The following is a 20,366-nucleotide window of genomic DNA, read 5'->3' as shown; positions in this document are numbered from 1 at the left end:
TTAATGGCTCGTCACTACTAATGAGAACTTCACAGTTTCTCAGGTTTTCCCTGCTCCATGTGTGTGGGGAGGGTGGAAAGGTGAAAGCTGGGTGGTATCAGAGTAGTGCCATTATTTATTCCAGTGGAATTAGGTGTTTCCAGAGGATTTCTCAAGCTGTTCTTGTGTGTCTCAGCCCCAGGTGAGCAGTTCTGACTCTCAGGGTGGAGCATTTACAGCCCCTTTCCTGTGTCCTCCCACTTGTGTAATTCCTTTGGGCAACCTCAAATCCATGGGCTGTTTCCCCCAAAAGCATGGCTGTGTTGCAGAGTCCTCAAAAACCAGCCAGAATGCTCAGTAAATGTGTATTTCTAGGACCAGGAGTTATGGATACTTTCCAGTTTATTTATGTTTAAGGAATTTCATGACTATGCTGTCACTCTGCCCAGTGTAAGTTCTATACCAACTATGGATATATTCAATGTATTTACTGCTATATAAAATTCTTACTACAGCTCTCATGGAGGGAGAGGGGAATAAGTGCACCACAAGCCAGTTTTATACTCATAGTTCTTATGTATTTATCCTATTTTTGGTAAAATGCACTCAAATTGTATTGCTAATAGGATTAAACTTGAGCACTTCTAAGATGCCTCATTTATCGAGCCAGGGCTGTATCTTAAGATCAGAGTTATTTCTGTCCTGGTTTTATACTTGTTAATAGTATTCCAAGTTTTAATGTTTATTTTTGATGGCTGCAATTAATGCTCTGAGTGTAGAATCTCTGCTCTTGCAGTACACCTCAGTGACCTGGTATTTTTAGCTATTTCTGGCATGAAGATGTGTTTTTAATGGTAATTTTTGTCCAGTACCCAGCCATTGTGCAAGTGGTCTGTCTCAGTTTTGTTCTCCATTTTTTGGCTAAGTCTGTCTGGCTCTGGAAAAAAAAGAATGGTTCTCATTTTTGATGGCTGTACTCAGTTTTGTGGCTTTAGCTGGAATTACAGAAACTCTTCACCCTGTGCTTCAGAAAAAAACATCAGAGGAGGCATTTTAAAATTAATAGCACAGAATTCAGCCTTTGTCAAAGCTCATAATAAAAAGTTAAGAGCTGATACGATATTATTCAGGCTGGATTCTTTTGGCCACAAAAGCAAATATGTTTTCTTCAGAGTGATTAAATTAAATACCCCTGGAGAGAGGAGGGATCTTTGCAGATATGGGCACAAATTGGAGGGTACCTTGTGCCACATCACAAATCCATCCTGTGCCAGTCTGGTGGCAGCAGAAGGCAGCTCAGGGAGTGAATGTGATGTCTGGAGTTTAGATGAAGCTCTTGAGTCTGAAGGCTTGGCCACAAAACTCCCAGGCACTCTGGAAACTCCTGCCTCCAGCTGTGCCAGCAATAATAGAGGCTCTTCCTGCTAAATGTTTCATTGCATCTCCAGCCAGCCACAACCTGGGCTTGTGAGAGAGCAAAAATGTGAAAAGTTAATGAGAGAAAATGAAGAAGTGCATTTTCTGAATCTCATTTGGTTTCATGTCAGACCTGACCTAAAGAACCCAGAGAATTCTTCATTTATTCTTTATTTCTTTTTAAATCTTCAGCAGCAGTCACAAGTGTAGGTTGCAGTGCTGTGATAAATATTTCCTCCTGAGAGGAGTGCCTGATGTTGAACACCTCAGTGCAGCATTTGGTGCTTGTCCTGGAAAAATATACTGCTTCAGTGCAACATTAGCCAATAATTAATGTGGTCTTAGGATAGGAAATGTTGGCATCTCCTTAGTTCTTTATTTGATCTTTGGCCTGGGACTGTAATTCAGTGCTTCAACTCCTGTGCAGGGGATTTGTTGTAAGTGCACTTTGCCTGCTTTGCTCTCACAGTGCTCTGGGAATGAGTTTTCCAGAAAAAGTAAATAAAAGCAAAAGGTGTTTGAGGAACCTTCAGCTGCCTCAAGATGCTGCTTCAGATGATCTGGGGTGTAGGGTGGCTGGTGGCCTGAATTCAGGTCAGAAAGGAAACTTTTTATTGTTGTTAGCAACACTTCAGATATGAGCAGAGTCAGAAAAGCACTCAGACTGAAATCCGTGGACATTTTTCCAGGGAAAAGCTGGGCCAGAGCAACTGTGGAGTGTGAGTCATGAACATCTGTGGGAATTTCACACTTCCATGATCACATCATCAAAGCAGCAACATTTAGAGACCAAATTTGCACACCCCCCCTCCATGCCCTCATAAATAAATATAAATTAATTATGTAATATATATATATATATAACAAATAATTTAGAAAAATGAAAAGTTTACTCTTTGAACTCAGCCCCTGCAAAGGCTGTTCATCACAGAAACATAATCAAAAGACATTTTCAGCAAGGTGAAGGCTGTCAGAAATGTGCTTTTACTGTTACTTCACCTTGCAGGTGCATTGCAGTATTAAAGTACTTTGCCTACCTGTGACCTAAGCAGAACTTTAGCCACAGCAATTAGACTGCCTGAGTTCCCATTAAAAGTTTCTGCTGTTGGAAGATGAATTATCAACCACACTCTTCATAGGAAAACATCTAAATATAGCTGCTAGGGCAAAATTTATGATATTGGCCTCATTTAGAAACTTTTGTGCAGGACCATCAAGACCTAAGAATAGTGTGAATGCTCTAATGAACATTAAAGTCTTAATTCCCACAAAATATACTCTTATTTGTGTGCTTAATTTACCCGTATCTGTAGGTAAATTCACAGTTTTGCCTCTTACTTGCATGTTGAAGTGCTTTGTTTAAACAAGATTTAAATCCTGTGTCTCCCCTGGGACAGGAGATTGTCAGATGCACAAAGCTGATATTTCTCCATTTCCAGATCCCAGTATCTCTGCTCATGAGGAGTTAGACCAGGAGGACTTGTAGGAATTGAAAAGGATTTCAGGTGTGGCTTTTATGATATGGGCTGAAGAAGAAACATGATGCTTCTCTCTGCCCTTCCATTTGAAAAGCTGAACATATTCCAAACTTGATGGAAAATTCTCTTTAAGTAAAAGAATTGTTTGTCTGCTTTGCCTCTGAAAGAGGAGGACAGAATGATTTCCTAAATGCATCTTTATTAGATACAAGAGCCATAAAGGCAGTCTGGACTTATCTGGAATTATTTTTTTAGACCAGAAGGGAATAAAATAAATGAGTAATTTAGACAACAGAGATGAGCACAAGTGTTTTCCTTGCCTGCTCATACAGCTGTGTGATGGAGAACAGCTGAAATTGCAGCACAGCAGCTGTAATTGTCCTGCAGGAGTGAAGGAAACCACCTGGCTCTGCAAAAGGTGGGGCTTTGAGCAGAGCTTCAATTGAAGATGCTGCAGCAACAGGACAAAGCCATCACGAGAATGAAACTGCTTTCAAATATCCCTCACACTGAGATTGCAAAGTGAGCCCCTGCTGGCTCGAGGAGGGAGCTCAGCTGCATCTCCAGGTATTGTTCTTGCTGTGGGCAGACCTAGAATAAGAGGTAAATTCAGATTTCAAGAGATGAGGTGGAGACTGAGCTGATTCCTGAGTGTTTCTCTTGCTGATTTTAAGGGACAGGGATTTCCCCCAGTGCCCAGGTACCAGAACTGCCTTGGTGCCCTGCTGGGACTCCTGGGGGAGGAATAATTGGTAATATTGGACACTGAGATGTGGGCATTTATCATTGCTGCAGGAAAGCTGTTCTGGACTGAAACCCTCACAAGAACACACTTCCATAGACAAATGTTTTTAACTCTGAATCCAAGCCCTGTCTCTTTTTATTGGAATGAATTCATTTGATCCAGACATCCTAGTAATGCTCATTTCTAAAGTGAACACCTATCCATGGCTGTAAATCACACACAAAATCATGCTTGAATATGAGCCAGGAGGGAAGAAATGTCCACAACAGCCCCTTCCCTGCACCTTCAAGCTGAAGGTTTGCTTTTTGTCCCTCTAAACTAAAAATGCTGTAGGTGCATTTATTTATTGAGTTCTTGTGGACACAGGACATGTATTTCAATGTCTCAAAGCCACAGTTGAGTTCTCTGTGTTTTATAATGATTAAATTTTCAGCTGGTTAAAGAAACAACCAAATAATTGGGTCATTTCCAGCTGAATCCATTATGCATTAGATTCACACAATCTCTGGTCATTCCTGCTGTCCAATTCCTGTGGCTTCCCCAAGGTTTTTTCAAACTGGCACAGAAAGTACAAAATCATTAAGACAGCCCTACTGATTGGGTGGCGATTTTCATTGTTTCGTGAAATATTTCTTCAAACTAAATAAAACATATTAAAGCAATACTTTAAAAAATAAAGTTTTTATGAATGCCACAAATCAGTTTCTTTTCCTGTATGTTTTTCAAGACTTAGGCTGTCCTGGTTATCTCCAGTAGCTTTAAGAAGCAGGGGACACACACCCCAACAAAATAATTTATCCAAAATTAAATTCTCAGTATGAATCAAATCTTTTTTCTCAGTAGTGATATGGTAACCTCAGGTGGCTTTTGTTGTATTACAATGAGTAAATTTGAGGTAATCAGAAGAGGCTCTGTTGAAAAATTTGTCCCCACCATCTCTGTACATTGCAAATTGTTGTTTTGGTATACATGCTCCTCTTTTCATTCCTTTACTGATGCTGGAATTTGTATGAAGGTGGAAAACATTTATGTTCCTAAAGTGTTAATATTCAAATATTATGGCTATAAATAGAAAACATAATTTTATTTTAAAGCAAAATCAAAATTCTTCTCTTGTGGAAAACTGCATGAATCCCAACATGTAAAATAAATAAATAAATATCTGAAGGTCTTTGAATGCATATCCTGCTGCTCTTCTTTCTCCCATTTTGGGATGTCCACTGGAGAAAGAGGAGCCAACAGTGGAAGAAAGTATTTTCATTAATTTTCAGTCAAGTATTGAAGCAAAATATTCATGTTTTTTTCTTATCAACATAAAAACAATTGATTTGGTTAGTTAGTGAAGTCACAGCTTGAAGTCTAGAGAAAGCAGGTGCTCTCCCATTAATTTGTATGGATAACTGTAAAAATAAATTGCAGGATACTATTGAATGGATGGTAAAGATCTTTATGATTTCACTTGGAATATGATAATGCTTGAGCAGGTTGGGAAGGGAGTGTTGGGAGCATTGCAGGGTTTTCATCAGAGTTACCTGTTCTGCCTCGTGTAGTCCCTGTCTGCCCACACAGCCCAGTCTTGGTTTTATTGACAGCTCCTGCTAAATTGAGCATTTCCTAATACAGGCCTGGTAATCTGATATATCCACAGACAACACAAGTAATTCATCCTAGAAAAGTGAAGAGCAGTCAAGCACCTTTCTCTGAGATCCATATGAACATTTATTATTAAGCTTCAATTTCTCTAGAAGCAGAGATAAACACCAGAACACTCTGGGAATTTTTTTCAGCCTGGAAATACCCATCTTGCAGCCTAAATCCACAGGCAACTCAGGAATTCTGCAGTTTTATAATGAATTAATAACATTTCTCTGAATAAAACTAAACCCACTTCTCCTACTTATATGGGCAGGTGAATGTCACTGAACTGCTCTGACAGGCAACTGCCAGGCTCAAAAATAGTGCATTTCCTACAGGTTTCATCAAAATGGGGTTTTGCACAGCTGAGGGCAGTGGTGGGTAGATGTGGATTCTTTGCTTCTTTTTTCTGCTAGGGTCAGGATTAAATGTGCAAGAGGGTATTTCTTGTTGGGACTCAGATGTTAATTCTTCTCTCTGTCACAGTCTCACAAACCCTGAGTTCTACAGCACTTCACTCTAACAAACTAAAAATGGAGATGTGTGTCTCTCTCTACAAGGCCTTTTAAGGATAAACTGTCCAATTAAGAAATGACACCTCAGTTATTTTCACTTTTAACCCAATAACCAACCACCCGTGCCCACAATGTGGACTTTTTTATCCATTACACAAAACCATCCAAACCCATGGAGAAGAAGGTGAAGAAAGACCAGCCTTGGCCCTAAAACCTCCATCTTGCTTTATATATATTCCTGTATTCTAAACCCTTACACTCTAAGTTTTCCACCCTGTGATATCACACACTTCTACCCAAACTCCACACCCACAATCCCAGTTCCATAATTCCATTTTGGAAGCTTCTCCACAGCCTCAGATCAACGCAGAGTTCTCCTGGAGGTTGGTGCCTGGCAGCACAGAAAGTCTGAAACTCTCAGCACCAGGGCTCCAACAGATTGGGATTGTGCCTGTGCATCCCATGGAGCAGGGATGTGTGTGACACCTAGGGTAGCTCCAGGAACCTTTGCTGCATTTTGGCAGCAGAGAACAAGATGTGAAACACAGACTTTTCACCTTTTATTTTATAACTCCCACAGTACCTGTAGATCTCCCCTTGATTTTGGTAGGAGTAGAATAAACACTGAATTAAATGGTATTTTATGAACGGAGCATGTAAAACCAGCTTGCTTTTATTTTGCAATTCGCCTTTATTTTCAGCTCAGACCTGGCATGGGTAGTTCTGGGTAACTTCTGGGGAATTTGGGGAGATTGTTCATGGAGGAATATACCCCAAAGTGCCAAAGCATTCTCAGGATTGCACCATGAGATTGATTTCCAAACCTGTCTTGAGGACCGAACTTGTTAAAAAATGCAGGGAGTTCCAAACTATGTAATTTACTCCCAGTAGAGATCTGTCAGAGCCTGAGACTTCTTCCACTTGGAGTATGATGAAAGATGCAACACTCTATAAGGAAATGAAATTAAAACAATCAGACAATCAACCCAAAATCCTCCCAGCTATTCCTTACTCTGCCTTTCATTACACATCCTGCTTCTTCTCTGTTTTGGATAATTGAATTGAAAGCTCTTTGAAATGAGGAGCTGTCTACATTTCAGCTCTTATGTAACACTAAGATCACTCTTGGTACTTCAGAGAATAAAATAATTTATACCTTTTGTCTTTACTACTTTTGAAGGAGACATTTGGCCCCGGATTTGTGTGAGAACTTCCTAAGGATGACCAAAGAAACAGCAGCATGGATTGACAGCCTGTCACATTTTTCCTGAAGGGTTTTAGTTTGTTGTGAACTAAGGAGGAGGCTGGGAAATCTCACACATTGGCAGTTTGTGCCTAATAATGCAAAAATCTGCACCTGAAAGTTAAATACAACCTGAAAGTTAAATACAACCATTTCCACTGTCCAGGGCAGAGTCCCCATCCCTGGAGAGATTTAACAGAGGTAGGGATGTGGCACTTGGGGACAATAGTGGTGAATATGGCAGTGCTGAGGGAATGGTTGGAATTGATGATTTTCAAGGGCTTTCCCAACATAAATGATTATTTTATACTTTGATAACCTCGTGACATTTTGGTGAGTGATTAAAAAGCCAAACATTTGTCTGATAATCACAAAACAGATTTTTCCCAGCCTCTTATCTCCCAAAGCCAGAGTTCCAAGCACTGCTTTGCTGAAGTAATGGCATTTGCTTTTCTGTCCTCAAGGATGTGCAGAGTTTGGGGCTTAGGGAGATGGTCCTTGGTTCCAAATTGCTCTGTTTGTGTTTAAGCACCACCTCTGCAGAGCTCAGCTCTCTCTGGGCTCCCAGACCTCTGGAACAGATGCTATTGTGCAATGGGAGGAACTCTGAGTGAAGTTTCCAGAAGAGATTTTAATTAGAAACATAATTTCATACAGTAGCTTGGAATGAGTACAGGGAGGGGAGAAAAATCCAAGCAAGAGATGAATAAGAAAACACCAAAAAGAAAAACAAAAAGGGTGTTTTAGTCATGAAAAGCACTTGACAGGAAATACTGTGCATATCTGTGAAAACTGAAGAACAGAGCAAGCAGTAATAACTATCTGAGCCCCTGCAAATGGTGTAAATCTGCATTGCCTCATTGATTTTCTGAGAGCTGCCATTCCTCATTGCCCTCAGCACTGCCCTGCTCCTTTATCCCAGCGAGGACCCTGCCAGCTTGGCACTGCCGAAATCCAGAAACTCTCAATACTTGTTTGTTTTGTGTTGTTTTGTTGGGGTCTTTTTTTTTCCCCCTGTTTAATTAAAATTTAATCAATCTTTTGTTTTGTAGATTGCCCTCCACTTGGTCTGGAGACATTAAAAATTACTGACTTCCAGCTCCATGCCTCCACAGCAAAGCGCTACGGCCTCGGGGCCCACCGAGGAAGGCTCAATATTCAGGTAACATCAATTTTTTCTCCTAAGTGGGAGAATGGCTCCAGGTTGTGCTGCTGAATAAAGAGAACCAGTGGATACTTATTGGTTCTGACTGCTTTGTCAGCTCATGTAATTCAAATGAAGGGGAAACACTGGGGTTGGAGGAGGGAGGAAAGGTTGATGGATAACCTTTGGGTTCGTGGGCTAGTTGGGAAAATCTCCAGGCTTGGAGTGCAGATCCTGGCTCTGAGCAAGCAGAGGTGGAGGCAGCTCCCTTCCCTGCTCCCTTCACAGCCAGCCTGCAAGGAAGCTCTCACAGCAAGTTGCTTTTTGCCTTTGTTGTCTGCCTGTAGTTAATGACGGTGGTTAATTGAAAGTGTGGTTTCAAGTGAAACCCTTTCCCTAAGGCAGTTTTTTTCAGAAGCAGTGATTATACCATCCAAAAAATGCTTCACTTCAGAACTCTCTAGCACACAATCCTGTTTAGCTTCTTTTGTTTCAGATTAAAAATGAGTTTAGGTGCTTTGCAGGACCAAATGCCATTGTCCCATTTCTCATGTTTCTGTTTCCCACTTAATTTTTAAGGCTGTTCTCTGAATTACATTCTGTCCAGACTGAAATTGTTACTTTACATGATAAAGCACAACACTTAAGGTCATAAACAGGATATCAGCGCTGAGCCAACAGTGAAAGATCTCTTAAGTTTATTTAATTTATCTTTCATTTTAGACCCCTCCTTTGTGTTTCTCCCCAGCTGAAGGGGTTTGGTGCTTAGGGGGCTAAGGCTGGGAGCAGGAGGGGTGAGCTCTAATCAGCAGTGCCACATTCCATGTGGCTCACTCTGGAGGGGGGTTGATTTTAACCAATCCATTTTTTATTTTTTAACCAATTTTTAAACCACTGTGGCCCTGCACAAATACCTCTCTGAACTTCTCTCTGGGGAAATGCATACCCCTCCTAATTTTTTTTTCAGTGTTTGTTTTGACATATTAAAGTTGGTCAGAAAGCTGAGGATACACTTTGGAAAAGGCAGCTCCAAAGGGGAAGTGGCAGGCAGCCAGCACAGAGTGGGAATGGGCCCTTCCTTTCCAATCCAGGTCCATGGGCTTGTGTGCAGGGTGAGATCTCACCTGCAGCCTTCATATTTTTTGTCTTGGGAGAGCCCACTGAGGCAGTTTGCTTCTTTACTTGATATTTCTGCTAGGAAAAAACCCCTCATGATCACAGAAATGGAATGCAGATGATATTCAGGGGGGTTCTAGAGGAGTGCTTAGTTATTTTATTACAATCCTGTTTATATAATGGCATAAAACCAAGGACTGTGATGCAAACCTCCGAGTTCTCTGTTGGTTCTGGCTACTTATTTTCATGCTGCTGTTGAAGTTCAATTTATTTAAACACAAGACCACACTGGTTTAGACGAGGAGTCTATCCAGTCCTGTCATCACCAGTAGTGTGTTAAAATAAATAGAAAGGTGATAAGTAAATATATAATATATATATAATATATAGAGTGTTTCCAATGGCTGATGTTTCCTCTAAATATAATCTCCAGTGAAGCCAAGGGCACAGTCTTTTACTGGGAAGCAAAGCAGAAGAAAAATGCCACTCAGCTCTTCCTGAAATTTCCCAAAGTTTGGATTAGACCCATTTTTTTTTTACCCCTACTGAAGCTATAGATACAGCAATTCCCTAAACCCCCTCACCACATAGGATTACTACACTGTAAAAAAAAAAAAAAAAGAAAAAAAAAAAGGCTTGCCTTTATTTTTCTTTAAAACCAGTTTTCTTTGGGCTTAGTTAAAAATGAATAGCACTAAAACTTTTCTAAACCTGGTCCCTGTCACTGGGGTTGCAGTACGTGAAGATTTCTGAATTTCACTCATATTTAGAGGGAATTTGCTTTAACCAGGGACAGGTGCTGCAGGTGGCTGATGTGCCAGGTGGGTAATGAGGTCCCTGGTGGTTTCCCTTTGCTGCTCAGCACAGGAGGTTGCAGCGTGCTGGGAAAGGCAGAAGGCACTGGGGTGGAAGCTGCTGTGTTTTCCTGCTGTTCATGAAGGAAAACACTTGGCCAGCTCAGAGACACTGCTGTGCCACTGGAATTCCGTGAACATGTTGTGCTGTGGGGATGGTGACAAGCAGTTTTATGGGCTGCTGCCCCTGTCCAGTGATCTGGATTTCACCACGGAGCTGTCACGATGTTTGTGGGACTGTGGTGCTCCCCCCCAGAATAATACAAAATCCTCTCTCTGCCCAAACTCATCATCTGATGCAAAGTCAGCTGAGAAGCTCAGGGCTCTCCCCAGGTAACTGGCACTGCCTCAATTCTCAGAGAATTTGCAGAATAATTAAGTTTCTCCAAAGCCTTTCAGGGTTTGTTTTGGTTATTTCGTTTTTCCTGTTTAGATTATCTGAAGCACATGAAATGAACCAGTTGCTGTGTGCTTTATTCCAGAGAAGGACAGGCTTAGAATTGGATAAGACTTTGCAGGATCTGCTTCTCTTGAATTGTGTGGGCCCTGATTTTCCTCCCAGTCCTGCCTGGATGTGGGGATTAAGGTGGGATTTCTCAAGGGCACGAGCCACATTCGTAGAGCCCCATATTTTGGAGATCCAACTGCAATAGTGGTACAACCAGGTGTAATTTAACATCATCAAGAGAAATCAAGGCATAAAATAATATTAATTGAGGCTCTCTGCCTTAGGGGATAAAATTCATTAGTATTTGTCACTTATATGATAATTAAAAGTGGATAATTTATCAAACTATGTTTCTTTCCCTTCCTAATTTTCCTGGTTGAAGAAATCCAGATACTGATTACCCAAGTAATAATAAACCAAATAAACCCAGAGCAATCCCACGTCTGCAAACACAGGCATTTGTGTCTAAAGGAGACCTTCCTGTGCCTGAAGGGGCTCCAGGAGAGCTGCAGAGGGACTGGGATAAGGGATGGAGGGACAGGACACAGGGAATGGCTCCCACTGCCAGAGGGCAGGGCTGGATGGGATTTTGGGAAGGAATTGTTCCCTGTGAAGGTGAGGAGGGGCTGGGATGGATTTCCCAGAGCAGCTGTGGCTGCCCCTGGATCTCTGGAAATTTCCAAGGCCAGGCTGGAAAGGGCTTGGAGCAGCCTGGGACAGGGAAAGGTGTCCCTGCCATGGCAGGGGTGGCACTGCAAGGTGCCTTTAATGTCCCTTCCAACCCAACCCATTCCATGGTTCCATGGTTGTCATTCCACATCTTTGTTCCCTTTGAAAAGCTGCATTATCAAATCACAGGGAAAAGACAAAATTATTGAAGATTAACTTGCAGCCTGTGTGTTTTAGCTCTTCCCTACTGGCAGTGGTTGCTATAAATACCTGTAATGAGTAATGCTTTTTTTTTTTTTCCCCCTCCCAAACTTCCTATGGTAAAATGATTTTTTTTTATCATCCTGCTGGGAATGGAAAAGAATTTAAGCAGAGGTGGTTTGATATTTGGTGTATTTTTACTGCTGCTCCAGCTGATTTGTGGCAGAAGACTGGAGTTTCTCTCTTTATTTCAGTACATTTTGGTAGTCTCATCTTTCTCCTCATTATAGAAGGCTTTTATAACACTGATATTGTGAACAAGTTTTTATTCTTGCACACATCTAATTTGGAAGAGAAACATGAATTAAAATGCAAAGTCATAGTATTTGTAAAGGAATTTATAACTTTCATATTATTTTCTGGATACCTAATAAGCAGCTCATTTGGTTTAGCTGAAATACATTTCTCAGCTTTCACATTTGGGAATAACTGATTTGTGAGTGACAGAAAAAAAATCTCTTTTCCTCTGTCCAAAAGGGTTGGATTGGGTTTTTTTGGGTTTTTTTTTCATAAGACACTGTATATTGAGAAATATTTTTGCATTTGGCTGCAAGTGAAACAAAAACTGAGGTAGACTTGGAGTTATTCTTGAATATTCTGTGAAGGGAAAAAGACTTATCCCTGGCTTCCAATTTTCATGAACTGCTTCAGTCTCCTTCTTATGAAGACAATTTAAGTACCCATGGCATAACTTGAATCTGCTTTTTCCAGTAATTCAATATGGATTTTAAAAATTCAAGTAAAGATCTTACTGAGGAAAGATCTTGACATGTATTATTTGCTAGAATACTTGGTGATAACTGTACCCATCTCCTAGGAATGATAATTTTCCCAAATAAATTTAATAGGAAATCTAATTACTAAATAATGATTGAGTCTATAAGTTTTTATTTTCTAGAAACAGTTTTTTGAAGTGGCCATAGGGAAATAAAGCAGCTTCAGAAAAAAAATTAGACTTGAAGCTTGAGAAGAAAAATTGTAGCATAAATTTCTTGATTTTATTTTCCTTCAGAAACATTTCTAAGACGAACTTCTCATTATTATTAAACTCCTGTTTTTCACATAGTATTTTGTGCTGATTAGACACAGACACCTGCTTCTTTTTACCCAGTAAAAACCTTTTCTTTTAGCTTCAGAGAAGCTGATATCAGAAAATAAGAGAGCAGGGAGAAGTAGCAATATAGGGTTTGATCTTCTTCCTCTTCTTCTTTTTCCTTTTCTTCTTCTTTTTATTTTATTTTTATGGTATCTTTGCCCCTATTTAAGGCCAGAGTATTTTAAGCTGTGGATAACTAAAACTTCCCATATTTTATAAGCAACTTAAGCTGAAATTTATTTAAACCCAGTTGAAACCATGGATACTCAAGAATGTAATTTGGGTGTGAAGGTTTTTTATTTTAATAGCACTTTTTCCATATTTTTTCCTCTGCTTTCCATTTCTCATTCCATTATGGAGGAGAGGTTTATTCCCTGATGAGCATCACACCAGTGGGAAATATCCTCAGCTTAAAAAGCACCAGGGGTTGGGAGTTAGGGGCACTTATTCTGCAGGAACTGGTGGAATTTCCAGTGTGAAGGGATTAGCAGGATGCTGGTTCAAGGTGCTCTGCAGATCTTAACATTTCCTGGCAAGGTTTTAAAGCCTCAGGCTACTTCAAATTCCATCTTACTTTAAAATGCATTGAAACCTTTTCTTGCCAAGGGTTATAACTCAGGTCAGTGACCATGTTTGTGTTCTCATGTTTTCCCATTGTTTTGTTCTCCCTGAAGAATTTATCTCTCATTGTTAACAGGCTTTTTCTCTGCTTTTTTTTCTTTGACTTTTATACAAACTTCTCCTTAAAATATCAGAGCTAATGCATAGAAGTAGGGAGTTTAATTTAATTTTGGTAGATGTAGGAAAACACGTAATTTTTAAGCTGCTTTATCTCAGACCTGAAAATGAGAAAATGAGAAGTTTTAGGAATTGAATCAGTGTCTTGTGTTTTGCAGCACTTCCTTCAGATGCCACACTGGGAAAAGGGATTAACCACTGCATCCTCTCTGAGTTAGAGCCACCTATTTGGGTAGAAAAACTCTGTAGACCTCTTCATTTTCATTTGGGAAATATTTAATGATATCCATTCCTGGAATTACATGGATGGCAATGATAAACCACAGATGAAATACCACAAAAATACACGTAGCCTCAGAGGACCACATGGCAAAGCTTCTGGGCTCTTTATGGCAGTATCCAGCTTGGTGCCAAACATTTCCTGGGCTTTAGATGGAAAATAAATCTCTGAAGGCTTCAGATGTTATATTTCATTAAATTCTAGTTCAGATTTATTTGGAAAACAGCTTACCCAAAATACCTTCAGCTGTTTGTTTGAAATGCTGGGAAGGCTGTTTGTGGTGGGTTTCCCAGCAGAAACTGGGATGCAGATTGGTGCTCAAGCTGGGGAGCAGCCAGATAATTCTGAATTTTTAACCTCTGCCACCCTGGCTATGAAAATTAATAATTCTGGTTCTGGTGGGAAGTAGTGCTACTGTTTCTTTATGCCCAGCACTCTGCTTTGCTGCTTCCAGGGAAAAGAAGATTTTTCTAATCACTGACCATTATTTACATAATGGGCTGGAGCTGGCTTTTTAGGACTTTCCAAACTCTGCAGACCATGTGGGTAATTTGTTCTGGATAAAGAATGTGGCTCTGGGTTTGTGGCTCTATCGGGCCACAAGAACAGACTGAAACTCTGTTTATATTTTCTGACTTAAATTCATATGTAAACATTCTTAGTTTTCAAAGGGACTTCCCAGAATTTCCTGCCCTGAGTAAGGAAATATTTTGGTGAGGGCCTCGAGGGTCTTGAAGTGAGGGGGATGAATGATGTGTTCCTTTCTTTCCCCCATGGAAAACCTTCAGTTTCTTAGCTCTGATTTATGGTCAGCTTTGCCTTCTTTTCAGGCAGGTGTTAACGAAAATGATTTTTATGATGGTGCTTGGTGTGCAGGAAGAAATGACCCCTACCAGTGGATTGAAGTAGATGCTCGAAGGCTGACAAAATTCACTGGAGTCATCACCCAGGGAAGGAACTCCCTCTGGTCGTAAGTACCTGACTTTTCTCCATGGGACTCTGAGCTTTCTGACCAAGGAGTTCATGTCCTGATGAGCTTTGGTTCTTCAAGAAAAAAAAAATTGAAAATCTGTTTCCAAATGCTGTGAGACATCAAGTCATTGAATGGGGCAACAGTTATTATATATAAGGCAAAGTCATTATATATATATAGAGAGAGAGAGAGAGAGAGAAATATAGATATATAAAAAATTTAAAATATAATATAATATTATATATGTAAAATATATATTTTGTATATAAGGCAAAGTCATTATATAAATATGAATAAATATATATAAAACAATAATAATAAATATTTACATATATATGTACAAATAGAAAAGTCATTATAGATGGCATAAAATAGAAGTTTAAGGGTGGCAAACTTCTGTAGACATGATGTACATCTGGGCCTTTACACTCACATTGTCATATTTGCTTCTGTTAAACTTCCTCATTCTTGCCCAATATTTAACTTGATTAGCTCCAGTTATAGTTTTGTGCATCTTTTAAATTTAGTTTTAAATAACCATGCCTTTTTGGGATGTCTTAATCCCTAGGTAATCACCAAGTAATTACTGTAATTCCAAAATAACATGATTTTTATGTAAGCAGGTAAAACAGACTTTATAGTACTCTCTCTCTCTATATATATATATAGATATATATTTACATATATATTATATATGTGAATATATTATTTATATCTATTTATAATTAATTTTATTTAAAATATTACTTAATTACTATCTGTATATAATTATGCATATATATACACGGTATATATATAAAAATATAATATTATTGAGCTTTCTTGCCACTGCTTGCGCTCAAAAATGTCTCATGGCACTGAGAAATAAGTGTTTTGACCAGATTTGTCTGCATTTACTCCTCTGTGACTGTTGTGGAGTGTATATGAGGGATGCAGGAACAGGAGTTGAGGATTTGGGATTTTTTCCTGCTCTTTACATCTTTGTTCGGCCTTTCAATTTGACACTGAGTCTCACAGCTTTATGTGAGCAGATAATTGCACTTGTGCTGCTGGACCTTTTGCACAAGTGTGCGGGAGATGCACAACCACTCTGAGAGATCCATTCTGTCAGAACTCTCCTTTAGAAAATGAATGTGATGTGTAATTGAATGTAAACCAGAAAAAATGCCACTGTATCTTAGAAAAAGAATATTTTCCTTTCAACAGCTGAATTTTCTGTGAGGTTTTTTTTGTTTAATTTCTTTTAAGGTGCTTGTGGGAGTAGGTGCTTATTTGGCAATAAGGTTTCTATATTTACTCCACATTTTTCTGGGGTAGGTAGGTAATTACTGTAGCAAAGCCTTACTCTTTTTATTCATCCTCTTGACATTGCTGTTCCTCTCAACGCCAGAGCTGCACTGCTTCATCCTGTCGTGCTTCTATTTTTAGTTCAGCTCTGTTTGGAGTTTACAGCAGATCTTGACACTCTATTTATAGCTGCTATTCACAGTCATTTTGGGGTTTTGAGGTTTTTCTGAACCGTAGAAACACCAAATCACAGAAAGGTTTGGGTTGGAATGGACCTTAAAGATCACTGAGTTTCAACTCCCCTGCCATGGGCAGGGAATTTTGGTTTTGCCTCTCTCCCCATAAAGAATTGGTGGGCAGAGCCCTGAGGGTCTGCAGGAAGAGCAGGATTGGTGCTGGTGCTGTTTTTTTTTTCTTTTTTGAACCATATAAACACCAAATCACAGTGGGGAGAAACAGTCCCAGTAAGGGACAGAAGAGGAGTGGGGTGGGAGTTGTTTTGGGGTGGGCAGGTTCCTTTGTGCCTGTTTGCCTCAGAAAGCAAAGGAGACTCACCAGCTTCCTTCCCTGACCCTCAGCTGCTGACAGGGATGGTATCAAAAAGGATTGTTTGTGATAGGAAAGTTTGTACCAAAAGATGCCCTTCTGTTACCTGAGGCACCTTCCCAGCTTTATGAGGCTGTGTAACAAGAAGAGAGTGCTTTCATGACTGATGGAAACATATGCTGGAGAATAATCTTATTGTAGGTATGAGAGCCAAAAAAACACCTCTCTGATCTGTGTTCTATTAGAAGTGAAAACCTGCCAAGCAGGGGAGCCGAGGTAAGATTTTTATTTAGTCCAAAGCCTTGGAGACTTTCCCAGCTTTATATTTTAAAAATAAAAAATCAAGGCACTGAAGGAGCGCTGGCTTATATTAGATATTAGGAAGAAATTCTTTCCTGTGAGGGTGGGAGGCCCTGGCACAGGGTGTTCAGAGAAGCTGTGGCTGCCCCTGGATCCCTGGAGATCCAAGGTTGGACACTGGGGCTTGGAGCAGCCTGGGACAGTGGAAGGTGTCCCTGCAATGGCAGGGATGGAACAGGATGGGCTTTAAGATCCCTTCCAACCTAAAGCATTCTGTGATTCCATTACACTGGGATATAGAACCACTAAACCAACTCTTGTTCAATAAAAAGAATCTTTAACAAAATGAAAAAACTGTACTTCACTGGAAGATGTGCATAGACCAGATTTGTACCTGTCCTGGTCCCTGTAGTTTCCTGCTGCTGATCTAATGAGGACATTTAAAATGCCAGGGAAGGCAGGCAAGGACACCCTGCTGAATCCTCTCTCAAATTTGCCTTTCACTGCAAAGCTGCAGCACTTGAGCTCCCAGCAGTCTGGCCTTTGCTCCCCGTGTGTGATGCTGCTGCCAGAGCTCTTTTGCTGCTGCTGGACTCATCCTTTTCCTCCTTTGGGGCAGCTCTGGCTCCTGGAGCTCGGTTTTGTTCATGACCACTCCAGTCAGACACAATCTGCTCACATTCAGCTTTGCTCACTGGGGGTTTTTGGGCATTCTGGGCAATGATGAACTGAAGGTTACACTTCATGCAATGCAAAGAGCACAAAAATGCTTGGGGTTTCCATTGGCTGTGCACTGGCAGGAGCTGCTTCTGCTCAGCCCTTCCTCTCCCGCTGTTCCCTGTGTGTCTCTGGTGGATTGTGGCTCCCCTGGTCCATGCCAGGCTCGAGACAGGAGAGGAGGAGGAGGAAGAGGATGAGTTGCAGAAGCAGCTCTTGGAAACAGAGATGACCTGACAGGAGAGAAAGAAACTGAGCCTGGTTTGTAGTGAATACTTGGATTGTTTCATCATTTCCTTTTTGAGGAAAAGCACTTCTGAGTCGAATTTTTTGCTCATCTGTGAATTCTGTGAATCAGATCTTTCTCCTCTCCTTTTTAAGCCTGAAACAAGCGAAAACAGGCTTTGAACAGAAATCCTGGATTTGAGGAGTCCTTCCTTTGACCAGTAAAAGCGAGCACATCAGCTTGAGGGCTGCTGCTGTTCAGGCACCTCAGTCATTCCTGGGAAACCTGAAATCACGGAAAAGTGTTCTTTTGCCACCATAAATGGGCAAATCTGCTGAGATCATCCAGATGATCTGCAGATGATGAATTTTGCAGAAAAAGTGGAGCCCAGCTGCAAGAACCAGGACTTCTTTTTGATTTTTACACTGAAGATATCCAAAAATCAGGAGTGCTACAAGTGCTGGTTAATAGGGATAAAATCCAGTGTCTTGAAAGTGAGCAGGATATCTGTTGCTTTGGGGGAGAAATAATATCTGTAATAATAATATGCAATTCTTAATAATAAGTAATTATTAAATAATAATATATGTATAATAATAAATGAAATAATAATATATGTAATTCTTCATATTGCTGCCAATACACATTCCAGTTTTAGGAACCAAATATCTTTAAAGAACTGTTCAAGGCTGTGGAGTGGGACACTGGAAGCATCACTGCGGAATTGAGCCAGGGATTTAAAGCAATGATGTGGTAGTTTAAAATATGCACTCTCTTGACAGAGGGAAAGAAAGTATTAATCACTCTTAGCAGTTTGTCAGGAATTTGCAAAACAGAGTAAACTTGTTTCCCACAAACCAAACTCCCTTCTGATAATTCAGCATCATCTTTTGTATCAAGAGAAAACCCACATGTCAAAATAGAGTCAGTGTGTACTGACAGTAACATAAAGCTTCAGGCTGTGTGAAGGCAGAGGATGTTTTGGTTTTCAGGAGAGGATGTAATGTTGCAGTGAGTGAGATGTATTTTCTAAAAATTAACCTTTCAGTCATGGTAAATTGTGAACTATCACTCCACGCCATGGAATGACAAAATGACAACAATAAGGAAAAGCATGGATGAAATGATCTGTGCAGAAAGTTGGAGTTCTGCAGCAGAATTAGGGAATTTTTAGAGAAAAATCAAAATAGACTTACTTTCAAGCATGTTCTCTGTTAGACCTTTCAGCTTCATAAAAATATTGAAGATTTTTTGCTTTTATGCAAGCTATTTGTCTTTAGGAAAAAAAATGTAGGGGAAACATCTTAAATTTTCAAGTCTGATTTGGGTAGAAATTATTTCTTGTGTCTTCTAAAATTGCAATAGCTCTTAAAAGGTTTGAGGAGACACCAAATCAGTGGTGCTGCTGGCTGGAAGGAATGACTTTTGTGTATTGCCTGGTTCTAAACTGACACCCTTTCAAGCTGGTCACTTATTTTTATTAGTGCTGAAGAAACATTTTAACCAGAAGCTGGTGTAGACACCACTGCACACTCCGTACTGTGGCACTTTGATTTCCCTGTGCTGCTCTGAAAGGATAGCGAATAATAAATACCCAGCAGATTGGATTTTGTGTCTGATCATGCTTTTGCTACAGACAAGATCCTTGTGATTGAATAGGGGAATGATTTTGCAATTTTTTTGGTAATACACCCTCGACCTCAGGCTTCCCTGTGTGCAGTGTAGCTCTCCATGATGCCCCAGCACCCCTTTTGACAATCTGTCCTGAGGGAATTGTAGGTCTGTAACAAGCTGGGTGCCTTCCAGAGATGCAGTTGAGGATAAATTTAGGTCAGTGCAATTTGCCTGCTTGTTTCTAATTTTGGTGGTACAGCGTTCTGCTCTTCAGTCACAAAATGAATGTGCTGCCCCACATTCCAACTTATTGCTGCACTCACTGGCAGTTTCTCAGAAACTCAGATTTGGGTTTTAGGCAGTGTCTGTGGCAAGGGGGAAACCTCCTTGCTTGCAAGGCAGTAAAAATCAGAGTCACAGAATGATTAAGGTTGGAAAATGCCTCTAAGATCATCAAGTCCAGCACTGCCAGGGTCTTTTCAGCTATTCCTGGTGCTAAGGTCATGGCTTCCTGAAGAGGTAATCACATGAGCATCTTCAGTCTTCCAACAATAGCAGAAGAAGGAGCAGTGATAATCCTTCCAGTGACACTGGGGTAGCATTCAGGAAAGTGGAGTGGATATTCACAGGTATTTTGAGCTGCTGCTACAATCTAAGAGAGCAGAATTTTGTACTGTACACATGAAGGGTCGAAATTCAGCAGTGCAGTGCTGCTTGTGAGAGCAGAGAAGAATAAACCCTAAACCCTGCCCAGCTCACAAGTAGAACAGACAAAGCTGGCTCTGACTCTCAGAGCAGTTCCTCCTGTCCCCTCGCAGAGGCTGTGAAAACACACCCTGGTGAAACTTCAACAAGTGCAGGGGATATGTCTCGATGTTTTATCCAGATCATGTAACAAAACAAGCAGCTGCTGTGTGCAGACTCCAGTAATTCTGGTGCATTAAATCAGTGCAAACTGTTATTTGCCCTGACTGGGTGACAGGACTGCAGAGATGATTACAGCTTTCCCAAAGTCAGCCTCATGGGGTGAATCGTTCCAAATCCATAGAAATCATATCAAGTGTATTGATGGGAGTTACAAAACAA

At 40.4% G+C, this 20,366-nt stretch overlaps 1 protein-coding gene across 2 annotated transcripts in view; it reads left to right on the top strand.

Annotated features, from left to right (window-relative positions):
• The window catches only part of CPXM2 (carboxypeptidase X, M14 family member 2), a 67,435-nt gene that overhangs the window by 13,841 nt on the left and 33,228 nt on the right, over nt 1–20,366 (top strand). Inside the window, exons 1-3 of one of the 2 annotated variants that reach the window (XM_064431536.1) lie at nt 6,158–6,374; nt 8,064–8,173; nt 14,448–14,587. In XM_064431536.1, the coding sequence (XP_064287606.1) occupies nt 6,242–6,374; nt 8,064–8,173; nt 14,448–14,587 (383 nt within the window). In that variant the 5' untranslated portion in view covers nt 6,158–6,241. Of the gene's footprint in view, nt 1–6,157; nt 6,375–8,063; nt 8,174–14,447; nt 14,588–20,366 lie in introns of those variants that run through there. The other variant, XM_064431535.1, reaches the window with a different exon arrangement.

Source organism: Passer domesticus, chromosome 8 (assembly GCF_036417665.1).
Source record: "Passer domesticus isolate bPasDom1 chromosome 8, bPasDom1.hap1, whole genome shotgun sequence".
NCBI lineage: Eukaryota > Metazoa > Chordata > Aves > Passeriformes > Passeridae > Passer > Passer domesticus.
The sequence above is the reverse complement of the archived record's forward strand: the minus strand, read 5'-3'. Positions and strand labels throughout refer to the sequence as shown.